We start from the raw sequence: 16,482 nt of genomic DNA, 5'->3' as shown, positions 1-16,482 counted from the left end.
ATACGATGCCGGGTGCTAATAAAAACAAACAAACAAGCAGAGGGAGAAAAGGAGAGAGAGAGAGCACAGAAATGTTTCTGATTTGGCATGTAACAAATGACCTGGAACCTTTTTTGTGATCATAGCAAACGGCGAGAAGACTGGGAGCGATCAATCTTCGTGCGATTAAAAGAAGGAGGCTACAGGCTGCGGGAGAACATCCTGTTCCATCTGTACGTGAGCACTTCACCCTGCGGAGACGCGCGCCTTAACTCCCCCTACGAAATCACAACCGACTGTAAGAGAAAAATCTTCCCTCTCCTTTTCCTCCTTTGTGTGCCTTTTCTCTTTTTTTTTTTTTTTTTTTTTGGTTGTTTTTTTTCTTTTTAAAGATCCTTCTTGCTCTCTTTCTTTGCTGGCAGAAAGGGTTTCACTTGAGAGCAAAAACACTACAGGCTTTAGAGGGTGTGTGTCTGTCTGTGCAGCTGGTGCTCAGTCCTGTGTGCTGGGGGAAGGTGTGCAGGGAAAGTCAGAGCTGGGCAAGGCAGCTCTGCACACCTGGGGCTCTGTGGCTCTGCTGGGGAACACATCCCTGCATTTCCTGCTTGATACATACAACCTTAAAAGTAACTAAGTGTTTTGGGAAGCATTCCCATGATCAAAAAAATTCTTGAAGCCACAGCCAGAGGCTGGACCAGAGGATCAGGGCTCTAACTGGAGATACATAGACTCTTCTCAGGGTTCTCAGAGTATGTATGGGTTGAAGGGTTGCATTTTCACAGGCTGCAGCAGCTGGAGTCTGAAGCAGAGCACTGATATGATACAGCACATCTGTAGTGTTGATTCAAATATGTGCTCTTCAAATATCACCTGCACTTGCAGCAAATAATGGCAAGACCTGTGTAGAAAGGATCCTTCTGAAGCCATGCTGCCTATGTCAAATATTCTGCATGGTCACTGCACGGCAGGTGGGTTTGTTGGAGTCCACCAGGTTCCTCCAGGAGTCCCTGGAGCCATACCCATGGCATTCAAGCAAACACATGATTTTCCAGGGATTTCTTCTCTAGAGGTGATCCTGAAAATGAGATTAACAAATCAGGTCTTGGGTCAGTGTGTGCCACCAGCAGACCTGCAGAGCTTGCTGTCCATGATGACAAATCCCACCTCCACCACGACCCAGAACTCTCACCTCATCACTCCCCAGACATGCCTGTCCCTGCCCTCGCCCTGCCATGGCAGAGGCACATCCTTGCTGCTTTCCCACTGCACCAGCTTTGCCCCTGCCTAGCCACGTGGAATGCCCCCAGCAAGGGACAGGGGACCCCAGAGATCTGTGTCTTGTTATCACATGCCTGTCACCCCATGATCCAATGCACAAGGCACTCTCTTATCTCTGCCCCAGCTACTGCTCCTCATACCTGCATTTTACAGTGCTGCAGAGCCCACAGTGCTGGCTGCCAAATGTGCACATCATGAGAAATGGTCCTTGCCTTGACTACCTTGAATGTGAGGCAGGCAAGACAAAAGAATGGATGGAGGAGGAAGCATAGACATGGGAATGTAAAATTAATCACCCAAGGTCACACAACGACCTCACTTCCTCACAGGCAAATCCATTAGACAGTAGTTTCACTCCTTTGTGATTTGTTATTTGTATAAGTTATTTATTAATGATTAGGTATTATTCTGCCCAGAACAGAATTTTTTTTCACATGTGAAACAGCAGCTTGCTGGGGCAAGAAGCAGAATGCCCTTATTCAGGAATGAAATGTGGTCCTTGCCTGAAATCATTTCTGCATTGTGTCTGCAGGGTTTATAAAATGAATAAAAGGAAGTAAATGCTTAAAACTCAAAATCAAATCAACAAATTCCTGATGAGTTAACAAAATGAAAAGACATAGCATCTTCTTAAATCAAAATTAAAAGTAAAAAGGGAGCCCTTATAAATATCAGAAAGCAATAGTGATCTTTGGCCTCCCACTGTATAGGTGTATCAAGAGATATCTGAAAAGGCTTTATGTTTCATTGAAGGCACTCATGTTTTCCAGAAGGCAAATTTCCTGGGGCACCCCTTAGCTGACATCACAATTGGAAACACCAAAAATCTGTAATTACTTTTAAAATGTGGTCCATTCTCAAGGGCAACTAGAGGCTGTCCAGGCTGGATTCTGCTCTTGGCATGAGGAGCTCAGTGCTTCAGGCAGCTGAGAGCCCATGCTGCCTGATTATATGCAGCTGAACCCAGCCCTGGAGGTGAACCCTGCTTGGCTCATGGATTTCTTCACAGACCAGATAAATCTCCCAGCTAATGAGGGAATGCTTCTGTAGATAACAACATACACAAGGAGCTGTGTTTAAAAATATGTAATCACACAGTACATGACACAGACAGTAAACTTGTTGATAATCATGAAAATAATTTTCCTGTTGGCTATTACACCAATTATTTTCCCAAGCAGAAGCTGTGGCAGAAAGGTCTGTGTGGCTTAGCCAAGGTTACACAGTGATTCATTCAGTAGCAGGACCTCAAGAGATGCCACACCTGGCTCATAACTCACTCTTTTAAACAAATCCCTCTACCTTTGTCCTGTGCTCTTAAAATAATTTAGCACTGTGTATAAAGCCATTTGCCAAAAGCTGTCCTTCAGAGAGATAAGCATTTCCTCTCATCTCACATTATCCCAGACACATCTGGGAAGATAAGTATTTTATAATGTTTATCATCCAGATCTTCTCTTTCCTCTTTTTTTTTTTCCTAAAGAAATAACCTTTCTTTCATCCCATAATGACAAGAAACTCCAGATGAATGTTGTTTAATTTCTTAAACAACAAAGAGACCTCTCCTAGAGCTAGCACAAGCCATCAAACATTACTGATTATTCTCTAAAGATGCATTAACATTTAAAAATGTTGTCTCACCATGTGGTTCCTGGTTTTGAGAAGGAATATGATAAGCCTTTATCAATATAGGGAGCGAGTAAAATCCACTTCTCAAATCTCCTTCCAAAAATTTCCTATTATCCACCGTGTCTTTCCAGCACCCTCAGGGAGGCCTCACATTTCCTTCTTATGAGCTTTGTTCTGGTAAGGGAGGACGTAAGCTGGCATGCTTTTGAAACCCAGTTTACTTCTCACTGGATAGAGCAGAGTACCAAGTCTGTGGCATGTGTAAAAGTCTGAGAGCTGCAATGCAGAGGAGAGGTCCAGGCAGCCCACAGCCATGCCAGCTTCATGCAGGAAAGAAAGAGATTAGGGACAAGGAGATAAAATCATACTTTAATTTGAAGAAATGGCCTTCTTGAATCAGAGGTAAGCTGACTTTGTTGATAACATCTTTAGGCAGCTCTAAAAGAGAGACCAAATCAGTTGGACCAGGCTGCTTTGAGCAGGGAGGGGAGTTTTTCTCTTTTTTGGTGCCTGTAGGTCAGGAAGTGAAGTCAGAGCTTTGGAAGAAGGTACAGTCTGAGAGAGCAGGAGAAGAGGCTGAGGGGAAAGAGGCCAGAGCAGCTGAGAGCAGGAGAAAAGACCAGCCAGGGTCAGTGGTGCTGCAGGAATATGAGACTGGGAAATGCCACAGGGGTTTCAGATGTTTTCATGGGTTTGTCCTGGCTCATCCTCTCTGGTCAGTCTCCTTCTCAAGACCCTTTCCATCATTTTCCAAGGTCAACCTCAAGGTTGTGGCAAAGCTTTATGACAAAAAGGCAGCTTGTTCCTGGTGTCCTCACAACTCTCATTGCTCCTTCACACACACAGCTTTTTCCCCTCCGTCAGTTCGGTGCTGCAGCTCAGGAAGCCTGGGACATTTCCCTTTCTGGTGCCTTCTGCCTTCATGTACATCTCAGCCAGGTGTGCCTGGATTTCTGAGCTCTCCCAAGGGCAGTACCACAGCCCCAAGTCACCGTGGGTTTCCTGAGGGGCCTAAGGGAGCTGCTGTTTCCCATTATGGCACACACACTCCTGCTCATGACATGGAGCCCTAGGGGCAGCTCCCCCTGCAGTATTTGTTGCATATTTTGCACTTTTTCCTAAATCTAGGGAAAACCACAGAATAATCAAGCCCTTGATTTGCTACAGCACCATCCTAGCTAATTTAGTGCTTCTGGATTCATAGGCTTTTTTTTCTTTTGTTTCTTTTTTTTCTTTTTTTTCTTTTTTTTTTTTTTAAGTCTCTTGAAAAACAAAATTAATTGCTTGAAAATTTGAGCTAAATTTCCTCTACTTCCCCCACTCTCCTTCCCTGGCAGTATTTTACCTCATTGTCCATCTTTTTTCTAGAGATGTGCTCTCTCTTTTTCACTACATGGATCACCAAAGAGACAAACAGAATCTGCCCCAGGGCTTGTCTCAGTTCTTCTCCCCTGGGCTGCTTTTCTATCTCTTGCTAACATGCTGTATTGCCTTGTGCCATTGACTCCCTGATAGCCCAGCTCCTGTTTTATCCCACACTTCCTTTAGGTCTGAAACACACCATTGCATCTGCTCCACATGGGGTTTTTCTCCTGCTTGTCTATTAACCTACAGCTGTGCTGAAGCTCTCATGCACACACATTTGACAGAACTCTCATCTAAGCAGGACCCGCTTGCAGCCACGTGAGCCACATCATTGCCTTGGTAGGTGATGTGATGAGGAGAAGATGTGCACTGCAGTTTTCAGAGACTTGGGGAACTGAAGAGTACCCAGGGAGACACATTTGTGCTTTCTACTTCAAGTGTTCTTTCACTGGGCAGACCTGTGCTTTCCCTGCTTGTGATTCTGGCTGCTGGATTTTACATTCCATTCTCAGAAAAAAATGCTCTGTTCACCCCCAAATCCAGGGCTGCTGTGAAGGAGTGTCCTGCTCACAGCAGTAACTCAGCATTCTGTGTTCAGATGGGGCTGACCAAGGATTTGTCATCCCAAAATCAGACCCCTGAAAGTCATATCCTGAGCAGACTGGCTGGTGAAGTCCAGATTCACACAGAGACCCTCTAAGGATCTTAAAACTGGCATGAGAGCCTCAGTCCCAAAAGTCAATATTCAGTCCCTCAGGGAGTTATAGTATGGAAATACAATGAGGATGCTTATGGCAGTAACTGGGCTAGAATCACTCCCCAAACCATTGGGTTTGATGAACATTTCTGGACGTGCAAGGGGAAGAAATCCCTGCCATCTTTTTGCCAATCCTATGTTTGGTCCAATGAACAAATTCTGTTCTTGAAAATAGATGGTAAAAGGGGAAAGCACTTCAAGAAGAACTATCTGAGTAACTCAGTGAACTGAAAAGAAATTAGACATCTGGAACTACAAGAAAATTCAGGTTCTAACATAGTGATATACTTTCCCATTACAAAAATTGAGGATAACCGTAGGTCACCCTTTGGACATGGGCACTATTTTTTGTTTCCATTACACAAGTGCTCTCAGGTATTGCATCTCTCTGTCACGGCTGCTGGCCTGATGCAGCTTGGGAAACCAGCTTGGAAATTCGTAGCTGTTTGGTGCATGGAGCAGCTTCCTCCTAAGGCTGTAAAGTTGATTTTATGCTGATGAATGGCCCATCTGTGGAACTGGGATGAAGGTGCATTATTTTCCTATTTTTCTTATGACTGAGCAGAACAATACCTTGGGGGATCTCAGAAAAAAATTATCATAGAGAACCATGCCCAGAAGTAACAGGAAACTAAAAAAATGCACACACCACAGTAGGCTGTAGTGCTGAATACTGCCTCTGGAGAAATAATCCTAGCTCTGGATGAACTATTGTGGTCAGCCCAGATTGCTTTGTCATACAAAGGATGCTGCAGAAATTGCAGATACAGCAAGAGTCTCTTGCATTACTTCACAGGCTAGGGAATTAATATTAAGGAAGGTGGAAGGAAATTGTCCTTTCAATTCATTAAGACTGGACTGGGTCTTATCCAAAAGGTTTGGGTTCAGGTGTGAGCAGAACACCCTTCGTCAGGCCCCTTTGAGGTCATGTTCCGTGGAAGTGATGGCCCCTCCTGCTTTGGCCACTGACCCGGCCTCAATTTACCAAAGTAAAAAAGAGGAAATGCAGCAACTTTCTACAGCTGACTAGAGGCTGGGCTGTCAAGGAGCTTGTGTCCCTGCTCCAGACTGTTTGCTGACACTAGGTTTGTATGTAATTGCCCCGTTGTCTAACTTGATCTTCCCAGGCTGCTGAAATGCTGTTTCAGTGTGACTGCTGTCACTCTAGCTTGGTAGGGAAAGCATGGCCACAGGACAGTTCCCTCTGGTTAATTCTCACCTTCAGTTGCACACATCACCCATGGCTGGAGCAGAGGTGGAGTGTGCTCCTGGGCAGGATGGGCAGGATGGCAGCAGGGCCCAGCCCAGCTGTGGTGGTCCTGTGTCCCCACAAGTACTGCAGGTCTGAGCAGGTCTGATTTAGCTCAGGGCTTTTCAGGTCTGGAAGTGGTGCTGTGTGTAGACAGTTCAAAGATTTCTTTCCAGCATCTAAAATAAATCCATGTTGGCACTGTGGGGGAGCTTTCTTCTTCTGGGGAAGGTGGGCAAGGGGATTTCAGCAGAAGAAAGTGTGGCTGAGAGGAATCAGTGGGACCCTGGGACAGAATGGGAAAGTTTGAGGGAGAGTGGGTCTGTGACGTTCAGCTGTGATGGGGAAGTGGGCGAGAGACAGCAACATAAAACCTGTGAGGGGTGGGGAAACTCTCAGGATGAGTGAATCCCCTCTGCTTCTTCAGTGCTCAACACCCACACAGGACCTGCAGGCACTGGCTGGAGCCATCTCCAGTGCTGCAAGAAGCTTTTCCTCCCCCAGCCTCTCCTACTCACTCTCTGCTCATCCAAGGCTGCAGGGAAGAAAAAGAATAGAAAAGGGGGGAAAGACTCCTGTCAGGGGCACCAGAATGGAGACAGTGACTGGCCCAAGCCCTTTGCTGTGAACCCTGAGCCCTTCTGAAGCCACCTGAGGAAAAAGCTGCAGCAGCAGCAACTGCTGCATCTTGATGCTCAGAAGGAGCAGCAGTGCCAGAGGATCTGCAAATATATGGTTCACATGTTCTGGAAATCCCATCCCTTTTGGTAACCCAAAGGAGAGGTCTGATGCCGCACATGACTGTCATGCTAAACCTTTTGCCAGTCCCAAAGGTCCATTCTAGCCGCTAAACTAGTGGTGAAAGAAGTTTTCTTGCCAGAGAAACTAGTGGTGTCCAGGCTTAGGAGAGCTGTGAAAGCATTCACGGCTTTATTGTTGGTATTATCTGCTGGAGCCCAGGATGCACCTTGGAAAGAGCCTCTCATTTCACTACATTGGTGTCCTGAAGCTTTCAGTACAATTAATCAACCTGTACAAGTTTGCTGTTGCTTTATATTCCATTATTAATCTCCACCGGGCTGGGTAGTTAGGTTCTTAGTGGAGTTTTGCTAAAGCTGACTGGTGAATAACAGCTCCACTTCATGGACAAATTTTAGGTCTCAAAGAACTGACTGGCTGGAAAAAATTCAAAACCATTCAGGCAAAATTTAAAAGAAAACAATTGTGTGAAACTGGGATCGCATCTTATATTTCTCATATCTCCTTGTCATCAGTAACAAGGGGTAGGAAAACCCTGTTTCATTTTGTCCCATGCCCAGTTCAGGGTAGGCTTTTTCATTCAAGGCCACTTAGAATCAAATGAAAACTTGAATCTGTGTCTCTCAAGTCCTGGATCAGTGAATTCCCTCTCAGCTGAGCTAGACAGCTCCCTTTTTTAACTCTCTGTTTTAAAACTTTGTCAGAACTGACACATCATGAGAAAACTCTTTGCCTTTGACAATGCATTGAAAATGTCCCAATTCCTTCTCCTTGTGATATTCTTGGCTGCTTTTGCTTATTTGAGTTTTGTTGTTTCAGGGGGAGTTTAAAGTAGAAAATAAGATTTTTAGAAGTATGTGTCAGTGCAGTGTGTGTCTCTCCAGGAAAAGAGAAAGAATATGCTGAAAACTATGGATTGCTCAGAGCCAGCATTGGCCAAAGCTTTGAAAAGCTTTCATGTAAAGAAAATGAGTTTGTTAAGATTCAGGAAAACAGGTTTCCAGCTATAATCAGATTCTAATTTTAACAGAATGCTTGAATTGCCAAAGGGCATTGCACTGCATTTATTGATTCTGCTTTGTTATGGCTTTTGCTGCTTTGTAAAACACTGCATTTGGATGCAATGTTCAGATGTGATAAAAAGGCTACATTAATCAGCAAAAGACCATGCCTGAGAAGTTTTCAGAACAGCAGTAGAAAATTCCACCAAGAAAAGCTCCTTGTCCCCAGATTTGTCCAGCCCAAGGAATAGTGGTATCTCCAAAGCTCTCTGCATCAGGGAAAAGAGACCACATGCTCCTGGACTTCCCCCCATTCCACCCCAACATCCCATAGCCTACTACAGCTATGCACCTAAGTAAGGCACAGATTTTTTGGGTGGAAAATATCAAACCATAGTTAGGAAAAATCTCTGTGGGTGAAAACTACATCCACTCAGGTCTAATTTAGTCTAATTTGCCCTTCCACTGAGTGGGAATTACAAATAAAACTCATAAGCTGAGTTTTAGGAAGCTTATCAGACAGCTCCAGGTCCAGTTAAGATCTTTGTGGGACTTCTACTAATCCTTAGATTTCTGGGAGTTTCTTAGAGTCAGGAGAGAAATCTGAAGACATCTGTGTGAGTAGCAAACAATTAAATTCTTACCGTGGTCCTGCAAGCTGCCTTCTCTAGCCAGACTGGGGCAACTCACCTCACTCTGGTAATTTCCATTTCTATACCTGTAAAATAGGAATAAAAGGGATCCAGCAGTCACAGCTCTGGGAAAGGGTAGTTAGTGCTGAGAGCAGAACACTAAAATGGAAAACACTCTATGTTCTATGCACTACTGTAATTTTATTCAGAGTAATTTAACAACTTTAATCCACAGATTTTTAAGGCTGACAGGAACCACTTTCTGGTGATCAAGATTTAATTTCTTCAGCCAAAGACCATAGGACTCCAGAGCTCCAGATGCTGAATTAGAATATATTTGGTGGTGCACCAGGAACCACAGCCTCTCTAGACTCACACCAACCACAGTTTGGCTGAAAATCTGGTGCCATTATTGACAGATTGCTCCTATTTCTGTTTCATGGGGTTCATTTTCTGTTTTCATATTTTGCTGACTTCTTCCACAATATTTTCCTTAAATTATCTTTGAAGATTTCAATTTCCCAACTGTGACAGAATCCCAAAGCCACATGAATAACAGCATATTTTGTTATCAAAAGAAAGAGGGCTATGATGATTAACACATTCTCTCTATGTTTGTGTAAACTTCTTGATTAAAACATGGCAGGAGAGAGAATTGTCACCAAACAGGCAATTCCAGTGAAGTTGATATATTTTTCACATAAAGTATATTTAAAAGACAAAGCCTAGCTTTAAGAGAAAACATTTCTCATTAACAAAAAGTGAAAGATACAGTGATGCACAGCTCAGGACACGGGTGAATAGCTGCTTCCCCTGATCTCGCTCTCCACTGGCTTTGATCAGCTGCTGACCTGGGAACAAGCAGCATCTCTGCCCACGGTCAGAGCTGAGCTGTGCCTTGCTGGAGACCAGCTAGGGGCCCTCTCTGCCTGCTGGCAAGCCTGCTGGGGCTGCAGAGGCAGAAGTCCTCCCCAGAGAGTTCACAGATATCTCTCCTCAGAGAGTTCTCAGCCCTTTGCCAGATCTCAGACTTTGCTCTGTAGGAGCAGCTGCACTTTCAAAGCCACGGCGGGACATGTCTGATTTTAGACAAGAGGAGCAATTAGTAATTAAAAATAATAATCTTGAAGTGTTTGAGTTGTATTTTCCTTGATTGCCACATGCACAGAATCTTAATCCCTCTGATAAATCTTGTACTTTCGGCTTCAACATATTAATGCTTTTCTACTCCAGAGCAGGCTGGAGTCCACAGCCCTGTTTGTAGGTGGCACAAAGAATTTCCCTGACACCTGACCCAGTACTGCTCATTCCTCCTTGCCTGGAACAGTCATTTATAACTCTTAGAGGAAGCTGTGCATGACTTTGCTGCCAGCAAATTGTTTTAAAGTGAATTTTAACTAGTTACTCACATTTTGATCCCAGGCATTCCTTGAAGACAGACATTAGAGAAAACTTGTTTGTAGGCTTTGAGCTATTTCTCTCAGATTTTTTTTTCCTCTCAGGGTATTAAAGCCTGCTGAGAGTCCAGGCTTACTTAGAAGTTAGTCTGATGGTAAAATGGATTTCATGTGTTAGAGTGACATATTCTGCTCTAGCACAGGTTCAGTGAAGGTATTTTGGGACCTCTCCCTAGGATGAGCTTTCAATAAATTTCATATTAAGCACAAAAATAATAAAAGCTCATTGTAAAAGTGCTGTGTTATCTGAACAGATGAAATTTTTCCCCTCAGTAATCATACAAGGAGGCATTTTGATGGACCAAAATTAAAAGTTTTCATTAAAACATTCACTCATAAACTTTAATATGCTGGAATACCTTTCTTACACCCTTCCTACAGTTACTGCCTCTAATGTTACAATTCAATCAAAAAATAATAACTTAATTAATAGCTACTTAAAGCAGATAAAGAAAAATAATTGTCATTTCCTTTTTGTTCTTGTGGATTCAAACTTCAAGTTTTCTTTTCACTGCTTCTTCTGGATTAAATGCCACATATGGTTAATCTATGGATAAGCAAACTGACTTTGCTATCATACCTTGTCAGTACATCACTAGAAACTATTGGCAGATGAAAAATTGTGGAAGAAGTAGAAAGAGTGAAAATTGTTATTTGAAGGTTAGTGAAAAGAAGAAAGAATAATATGCCAAAAGGAACATCATTTATCAGGTCATGGATTCTGTCAGGTTAGGGACTACAGTCCAAAGACAGTATTTCAGCCAAGAAAGAGGCAGAGAGAAGAGAAAAGGTAAAGTTCAATCTCCAATGTTAATTTCAATTCCAAGACTTACAGGTGTCCCACGTTTGTAACATTGCCATGTAAATTACATATTCATATTTTTGTTTGTATATAGGTGTTAATGATACTGTCCAAACCATAGATCTGAACTGAAATCTGCTACAACATGCTGGGTGCCACATGGCTCTGGGAGCAAGCAAATCTCTCCTAGGACTGCCTTCAGATGCAATATCCCTCGTGGCCTATATTTAAAAGTCATATTTTGACTTTGAAGGATTCATCTCAGCATGCTTTTGTCGTGTTTAACCTGTACAAGACAGTCTTGTGTTCCCTTCTGGTAGGGACACATCCCTGAAGTCACTGCAGGAGCAGCTTTATTTTCACAAATTCAGACTTATTTCAGAATAGTAGTAAAGTTTCTTGTTTTCCAAAGCTGCCCCATGGTATTTCAGCCTGGCTCTGTGCTGGTCAGCAAAGCCCAGTGCAGCAGGGATTTATCTGACCAGCCTCTCTGCCCAGCAGAGCAGACACAGCCAAAGTGTTCAGTGTGCTGTGATTCTCACTTCAACACTTCCAGAAATAGTAATGTTGTACATTTAGTCAGGATCTGGTCAAGGAAAGTGCATCTCTAATAACCATCAAAGTACAAAGGCAGTCAAATGTTAACATTTGACTTCTTTCCACCCCTTTGTCTCACACTGCTCTAAGGAAGCTTTATAAACCATGCTGAGGAGGGGAGCGTCCAGCACTGAAAAAAATGCAAGATAGGCTCTTCTATTTCTTCTTTCCTGAAGAGAGAACAGCCTCCACTGAAGCAGGGAAACAGAAAATGAACCTCTGAGGCAGTCATGCAAAATTTCAGACAGATCCTTACTTGTGTGACTCTGTTTAATCACCGTCCATTTCCTCTTCACTCTTTAACTAAATAATAAATATGGAGTGGCTTTTTTCATTACCATATGAGCTAGAACTGCTCCTGGGGCAAATATGCAAATAAGGGGTGAGGCTTGAAATCAGAGGGTTTCACTAATTTTAAATACGAGGCACCTGTCTGTGTACATTTCTAATCCAGTAATTAATCCACCACCTTTTTATCTTAGGAACTCTCAGGAGTAATTTCCACATCTGAGTGTAGCACACATCATAAATCCACTCCAAATGATTTTTTAATTTGTCCTTTCCAATTCTGGTTTGAATTGACATTTTGTTCTGGTTGAAGTGGCATCCACAGACGCCTTCTCCCCTGCAATTAGCTGAGATTAAGCAGTTGGAGAACCAGCACAGTGAAGATCAGAAATGCTCATAGTTACTGATGTTTTGATCATACTTAACAGCAGAACAGCAGTAGGCTGTAGTTGGTGACTTTAAGATGCATAAATAAATGTTTTTCTGTGACTGCATTAAAATGATCTGTAGGAGGCTGTGCCAGCAAGTGGACCAAGTGTTTTTTTACTGCTAACAAGCAGCTTAGTGCTGGAGTCTGTCTGCAGCTTCAGTGCAAAACTCACAAATCCTCATCACTTCCTTTGGTTATATCTTCCTGTGCTACTTAATGACATGCTAAAAAATAACTCAGTGTGTTCCAGTTACAGATTTGGATTTATTTAATCATTGGCAATCTGAAAGCATTCAGAGCTCCGGGTTATTAGTATTTTATATAAATGCCACTGATGAACCTTAGGAGCATGTGTCCCAACCACCCCAGCAATGTGAACAGCCTGAGACAGGCAGCACGGCTCAAGGTTTGAGTCACACCCTATTCATTGAATTTAATAGCAGTTGAGCAGCTAAAAAGCCCTTATCAGAGCTGTGGGAGTGTGTCCTGGGGTGAGTGTACAGTGGCCACAAATGCCTGAATCCTATCAGCCAGCGCCGGCTGCAGCCTGGGCAGGGCACAGGGACAGGCAGCAAAGCTGGACACATGGCTGAGCCAATATGAGCATTCAGAAACTGAGACTATCAGTGCACTTGCACACTTCAAGTGCTTCTTAGAAACTTTATTGTTCAGTTTCTGGCACTTGCAGTCCAGGATTGAGATGCTGTGAGAACAAGCAGTTGTAGAGTGCTTTGGCCTTTGTACTTCCTCCAGTCCTGGGAAGATCAGACAGACAAATGATAAATTAAATAAACAGACCCCCCCAAATTCACAGAAGTATTTCATATACCTCTCCCCAAAAATTTTTGGCCTATGTTTTAAATTCCCCAGCTGCTCAACAGCTGTTTGCAATCCTGCTGCTCTTTTTTCCCCCGAGCTTGCTCCTTATCTCTATCAGCATATTGTGGGATGCTTTGCCCCTCACTATCCTGCAGTCACTAAAATTCCCTGGCAGTTACATGTGTCTTTGCATATATGGGAAATGTGGATGTATCAACACACTGAATTGCTTGAATAAGAGAGTAATCCAGGAGATGAAGGCACCTACAGGGGAGGCTCAGCGTAGGAGCTGAGAAAGAGAGGAGAATCAACAGAGATGGGAAATGGGAAAAGTGTAACAAGATAAAATATTTTTCTTAAAAGCTGGAGAAGGAAACAGTAAAAAATCGTTTGTCTTGAGGGATTTCCAGCACATGGACTCCTGTGGTAGATCTTTCCTGGAAGGATTGCATCTGTTTTTCATAATAGTTGTTAAGCAGTACCTTTAAATGAATTTGCATAAGAAGGAAGTATCATTATCTTCATTATACTTGTGGGAAAGCTTAGGAAAAGAGAACTGGTTTGCTTAAAGTTATTCTTTCCACCAGCTGAAACAGCAATAGCCTCTTGAGTCACTCTTCACTGCTTCCTTGGCAGAGATCTTGCTCTGCTGTGCCATCAGTTCTCAGTATGTGCAGACAAAGGCTAAGTGGTTTTGGTAGACATTTCTCACTGTTGTTCAGCTAGATGTGTTTGCTAAGTAGAAGTGATCATTTTCTACTTTTGTTGTCCAAATGTCATGGTACCTTTCCCACAACTCTGTGGTTTAATTATAAAAAATGCTGCTCACCACTGTTTCAGGTTTTTAAAAAATGTTTCCTCACAGAGTCCCAGTAAAAATATGGGCCAGTTCCCAGATGGCTAATACAGTCCAAAGACATTCCTCTGAATGATGCTGCACTTAGCATCCCAGACAAGAGGGATGTGCAAGAGGACAGCACACATGGTCATGGAAATGGTTTCCTGACAGTGTTGGCGCAACCAGAAAATTTGAGAACAGTGGGATCTGAGACATTTCTGAGACTTCCACATTTTTGTTTATTAAATTTTTTTATTTCTCTATTGGCTGTTCCCAGTTTCTCCCAAACTCTAGTTTGAAAAGCCACAATAGTCCAAGTCAGGTGATTACTGCAGTGTCTTAATTTGTGAGGTGCTGACAACTGGGCACGAGGACCCTCCACATCCCCTGCTGCTGGGATGAGGTGGCTGCTGAGGGAGATGGCAGTGAAACAGCCACTCTTCCCCAGACTCAGATGCTGTAGCAGCATCACTGTAACAGTATTTACAAACAATATTTTGTATATGATGGAGATTGAGGTTGGGTGGAAACTGGTTTTGGTCATGGCCAAGCAATCCATTTGATACCTGTCCCAGCCTGCTGCTGACACACATGCACCCATCTTAAATTCTAAAAAAGCAGGAATAAAGAGAAGAGGCAATGGTTGCTGAGGGCCCTGCCGCCCGTGTGCTGGCAGGTCTCAGCTGGCTTTGCTGCTCTACATGTGTTTGCTGCCTCTGCTAATCCCAATAGGCTGAAGCAATTTATTATTCCTCTCCCTTCTTGCAAACCACCCACTGGCAGCAGCCAGTCAATCCATTGCTTCCACCAGCACTGGGGACCGTGCACAGAGCCAGCTGCTCACGCCAGAGGTGCCACCAGCCCCAAAGCCTCTGGCACACTGGTGTCCCTCAGTGGCAGAAGCACTCAGCCCCACAGCCCACTGGGGACTGAGGAGCATCAGCTTCACAAGTAGAAACCTTCTGGTCCAGATGAGGAGCTGGCATGGAAAAAATACACAGGACAGTTGGCAATGTGGGCAAAAGCTTCATGTCAGTAAATGCAGCACTCCTTTTCCTTGAATGCAGAAGCCATCATGTTCTGCCATCCATTATTTTTCCATTGGGTTAGAGGGAAACTGTGGAAGGTCTGCTTCAGGGGGAAGGTGACCTCCAGTGAAACCCTCTGAGGGTGAGGGAGTGAGCAGATCCTGAGGATTTCCTTGCTGCTCCTTCTTGTTCTTTTACAGCCAAAATACCCAGGGGTAAAATAACAGTGTAAAGAGCATTAAGAGTGATTCTGATAATGAACTTCAGTTTTTCTCTTTTCATAATAATGAAGGTGAAGTTCTTTTGAAATATCATTATCTTCTGTATGTACTGCATATCTGCAGGACTCAGTTCATCATGGTCCAGGACAAGTGCTTTAGCTGCTTGCCCTGTGCCACCCCAGGGGCTGCTGCCTTGCACTCAAATATGGAATATTACAGAAGTGATAAAAGATCTTGGCATGACACAAGGCAGGAAAGCACCTCACTTCAGGGAGACTGTAGGAGGAATTTCAGCCAGCAATGAACAACTAGCAAGTTTTGATTTGCCTTTGATCCAGAGTATAAACCTCTAGCTTTTCAGAATTTTTCAGTGAAATGTTATGATAACAATTCAAAACCTCACTTTTGAAATTATTCAGGAAATGTCACTGAATATCACAGTAAAGCACTGGACTGGTCTGCATCATGCAGCTGAGTCTTTGATGACACTTACTGAACCAAGCTTTTTCAAATATCCATCCATCACAACTCGATTCTAAAATGAGAAATTGTACTGGTTCTTAAAAAGACAGAGCACCTCTCTTCTTTTTAAATATATAAGGGAAATAGAAGGGGAACATGAGCTCAGTGTGTGCTTTGTGTAAGGTTTGATAGATGCAAAAAGAAAACCATGCAAGAAGCTCCTTCCTTTCTGCACTGCGCTGCTTTCTTGGGCTGTTATCACATCTAATTTTGCATCCAATTTAAAGGACTGTAAATGCAAGCTATGGCATCAACACAGCCTCTCATGTCCTTTCAAAAAACACTCAGTTACTGTCATTCTTGTGTTTATTTTGCCCAGTGAACAGCAGCAAGCACATAGTGAGGAAATACCGTGGGCACCTGCGGACAAAGATCGAGTCTGGCGAAGGGACCATCCCAGTGCGGTGCCCCAACGCAGCGCAGACGTGGGACGGCGTGCTGCTGGGAGAGCAGCTCATCACCATGTCCTGCACTGACAAAATCGCCAGGTACGTGATGGGCACACCTGGCAAAAGTCTTTGCATGTGGAAGCTCGGTGCCACAGAGGATTATGGTGGCCAGTGGGAAGCAGCTGGCAGGTGCTGACCAGCCCTGCAGAAACAAAGATCTCCTTTGTATGCAAAAGCAGACCATGTAAATAGGAGGGAATGTAAATAGGACGTTTTCCCAAATTCTCTGTGGGTCATTAGATGCTTATTACAGTGTGACAAAAAAATAAACTGTCTTTGCAGGTTTTTCTGCCAATAGAATTTCACTGTGAAAATAAAATACATCCACTTCGCTGTTCTTGGATCATTTACCCCAAAACTTGCAAACCAACTATCTTACAGA

General features: G+C 43.5%; 1 protein-coding gene across 1 annotated transcript in view; it reads left to right on the top strand.

Moving 5' to 3' along the window:
* ADARB2 (adenosine deaminase RNA specific B2 (inactive)) overlaps positions 1 to 16,482 on the top strand; it is a 109,593-nt gene that overhangs the window by 74,885 nt on the left and 18,226 nt on the right. Inside the window, exons 6-7 of the mRNA XM_041488963.1 lie at positions 126 to 277; positions 15,971 to 16,139. Coding sequence (XP_041344897.1) covers positions 126 to 277; positions 15,971 to 16,139 — 321 coding nt within the window. The remainder of the gene's footprint in view (positions 1 to 125; positions 278 to 15,970; positions 16,140 to 16,482) is intronic.

The sequence above is a fragment of the Pyrgilauda ruficollis genome, unplaced genomic scaffold (assembly GCF_017590135.1).
Source record: "Pyrgilauda ruficollis isolate IOZ18807 unplaced genomic scaffold, ASM1759013v1 scaffold12, whole genome shotgun sequence".
Classification (NCBI taxonomy): domain Eukaryota; kingdom Metazoa; phylum Chordata; class Aves; order Passeriformes; family Passeridae; genus Pyrgilauda; species Pyrgilauda ruficollis.
This window is presented reverse-complemented; position numbering and strand designations above follow the sequence as displayed.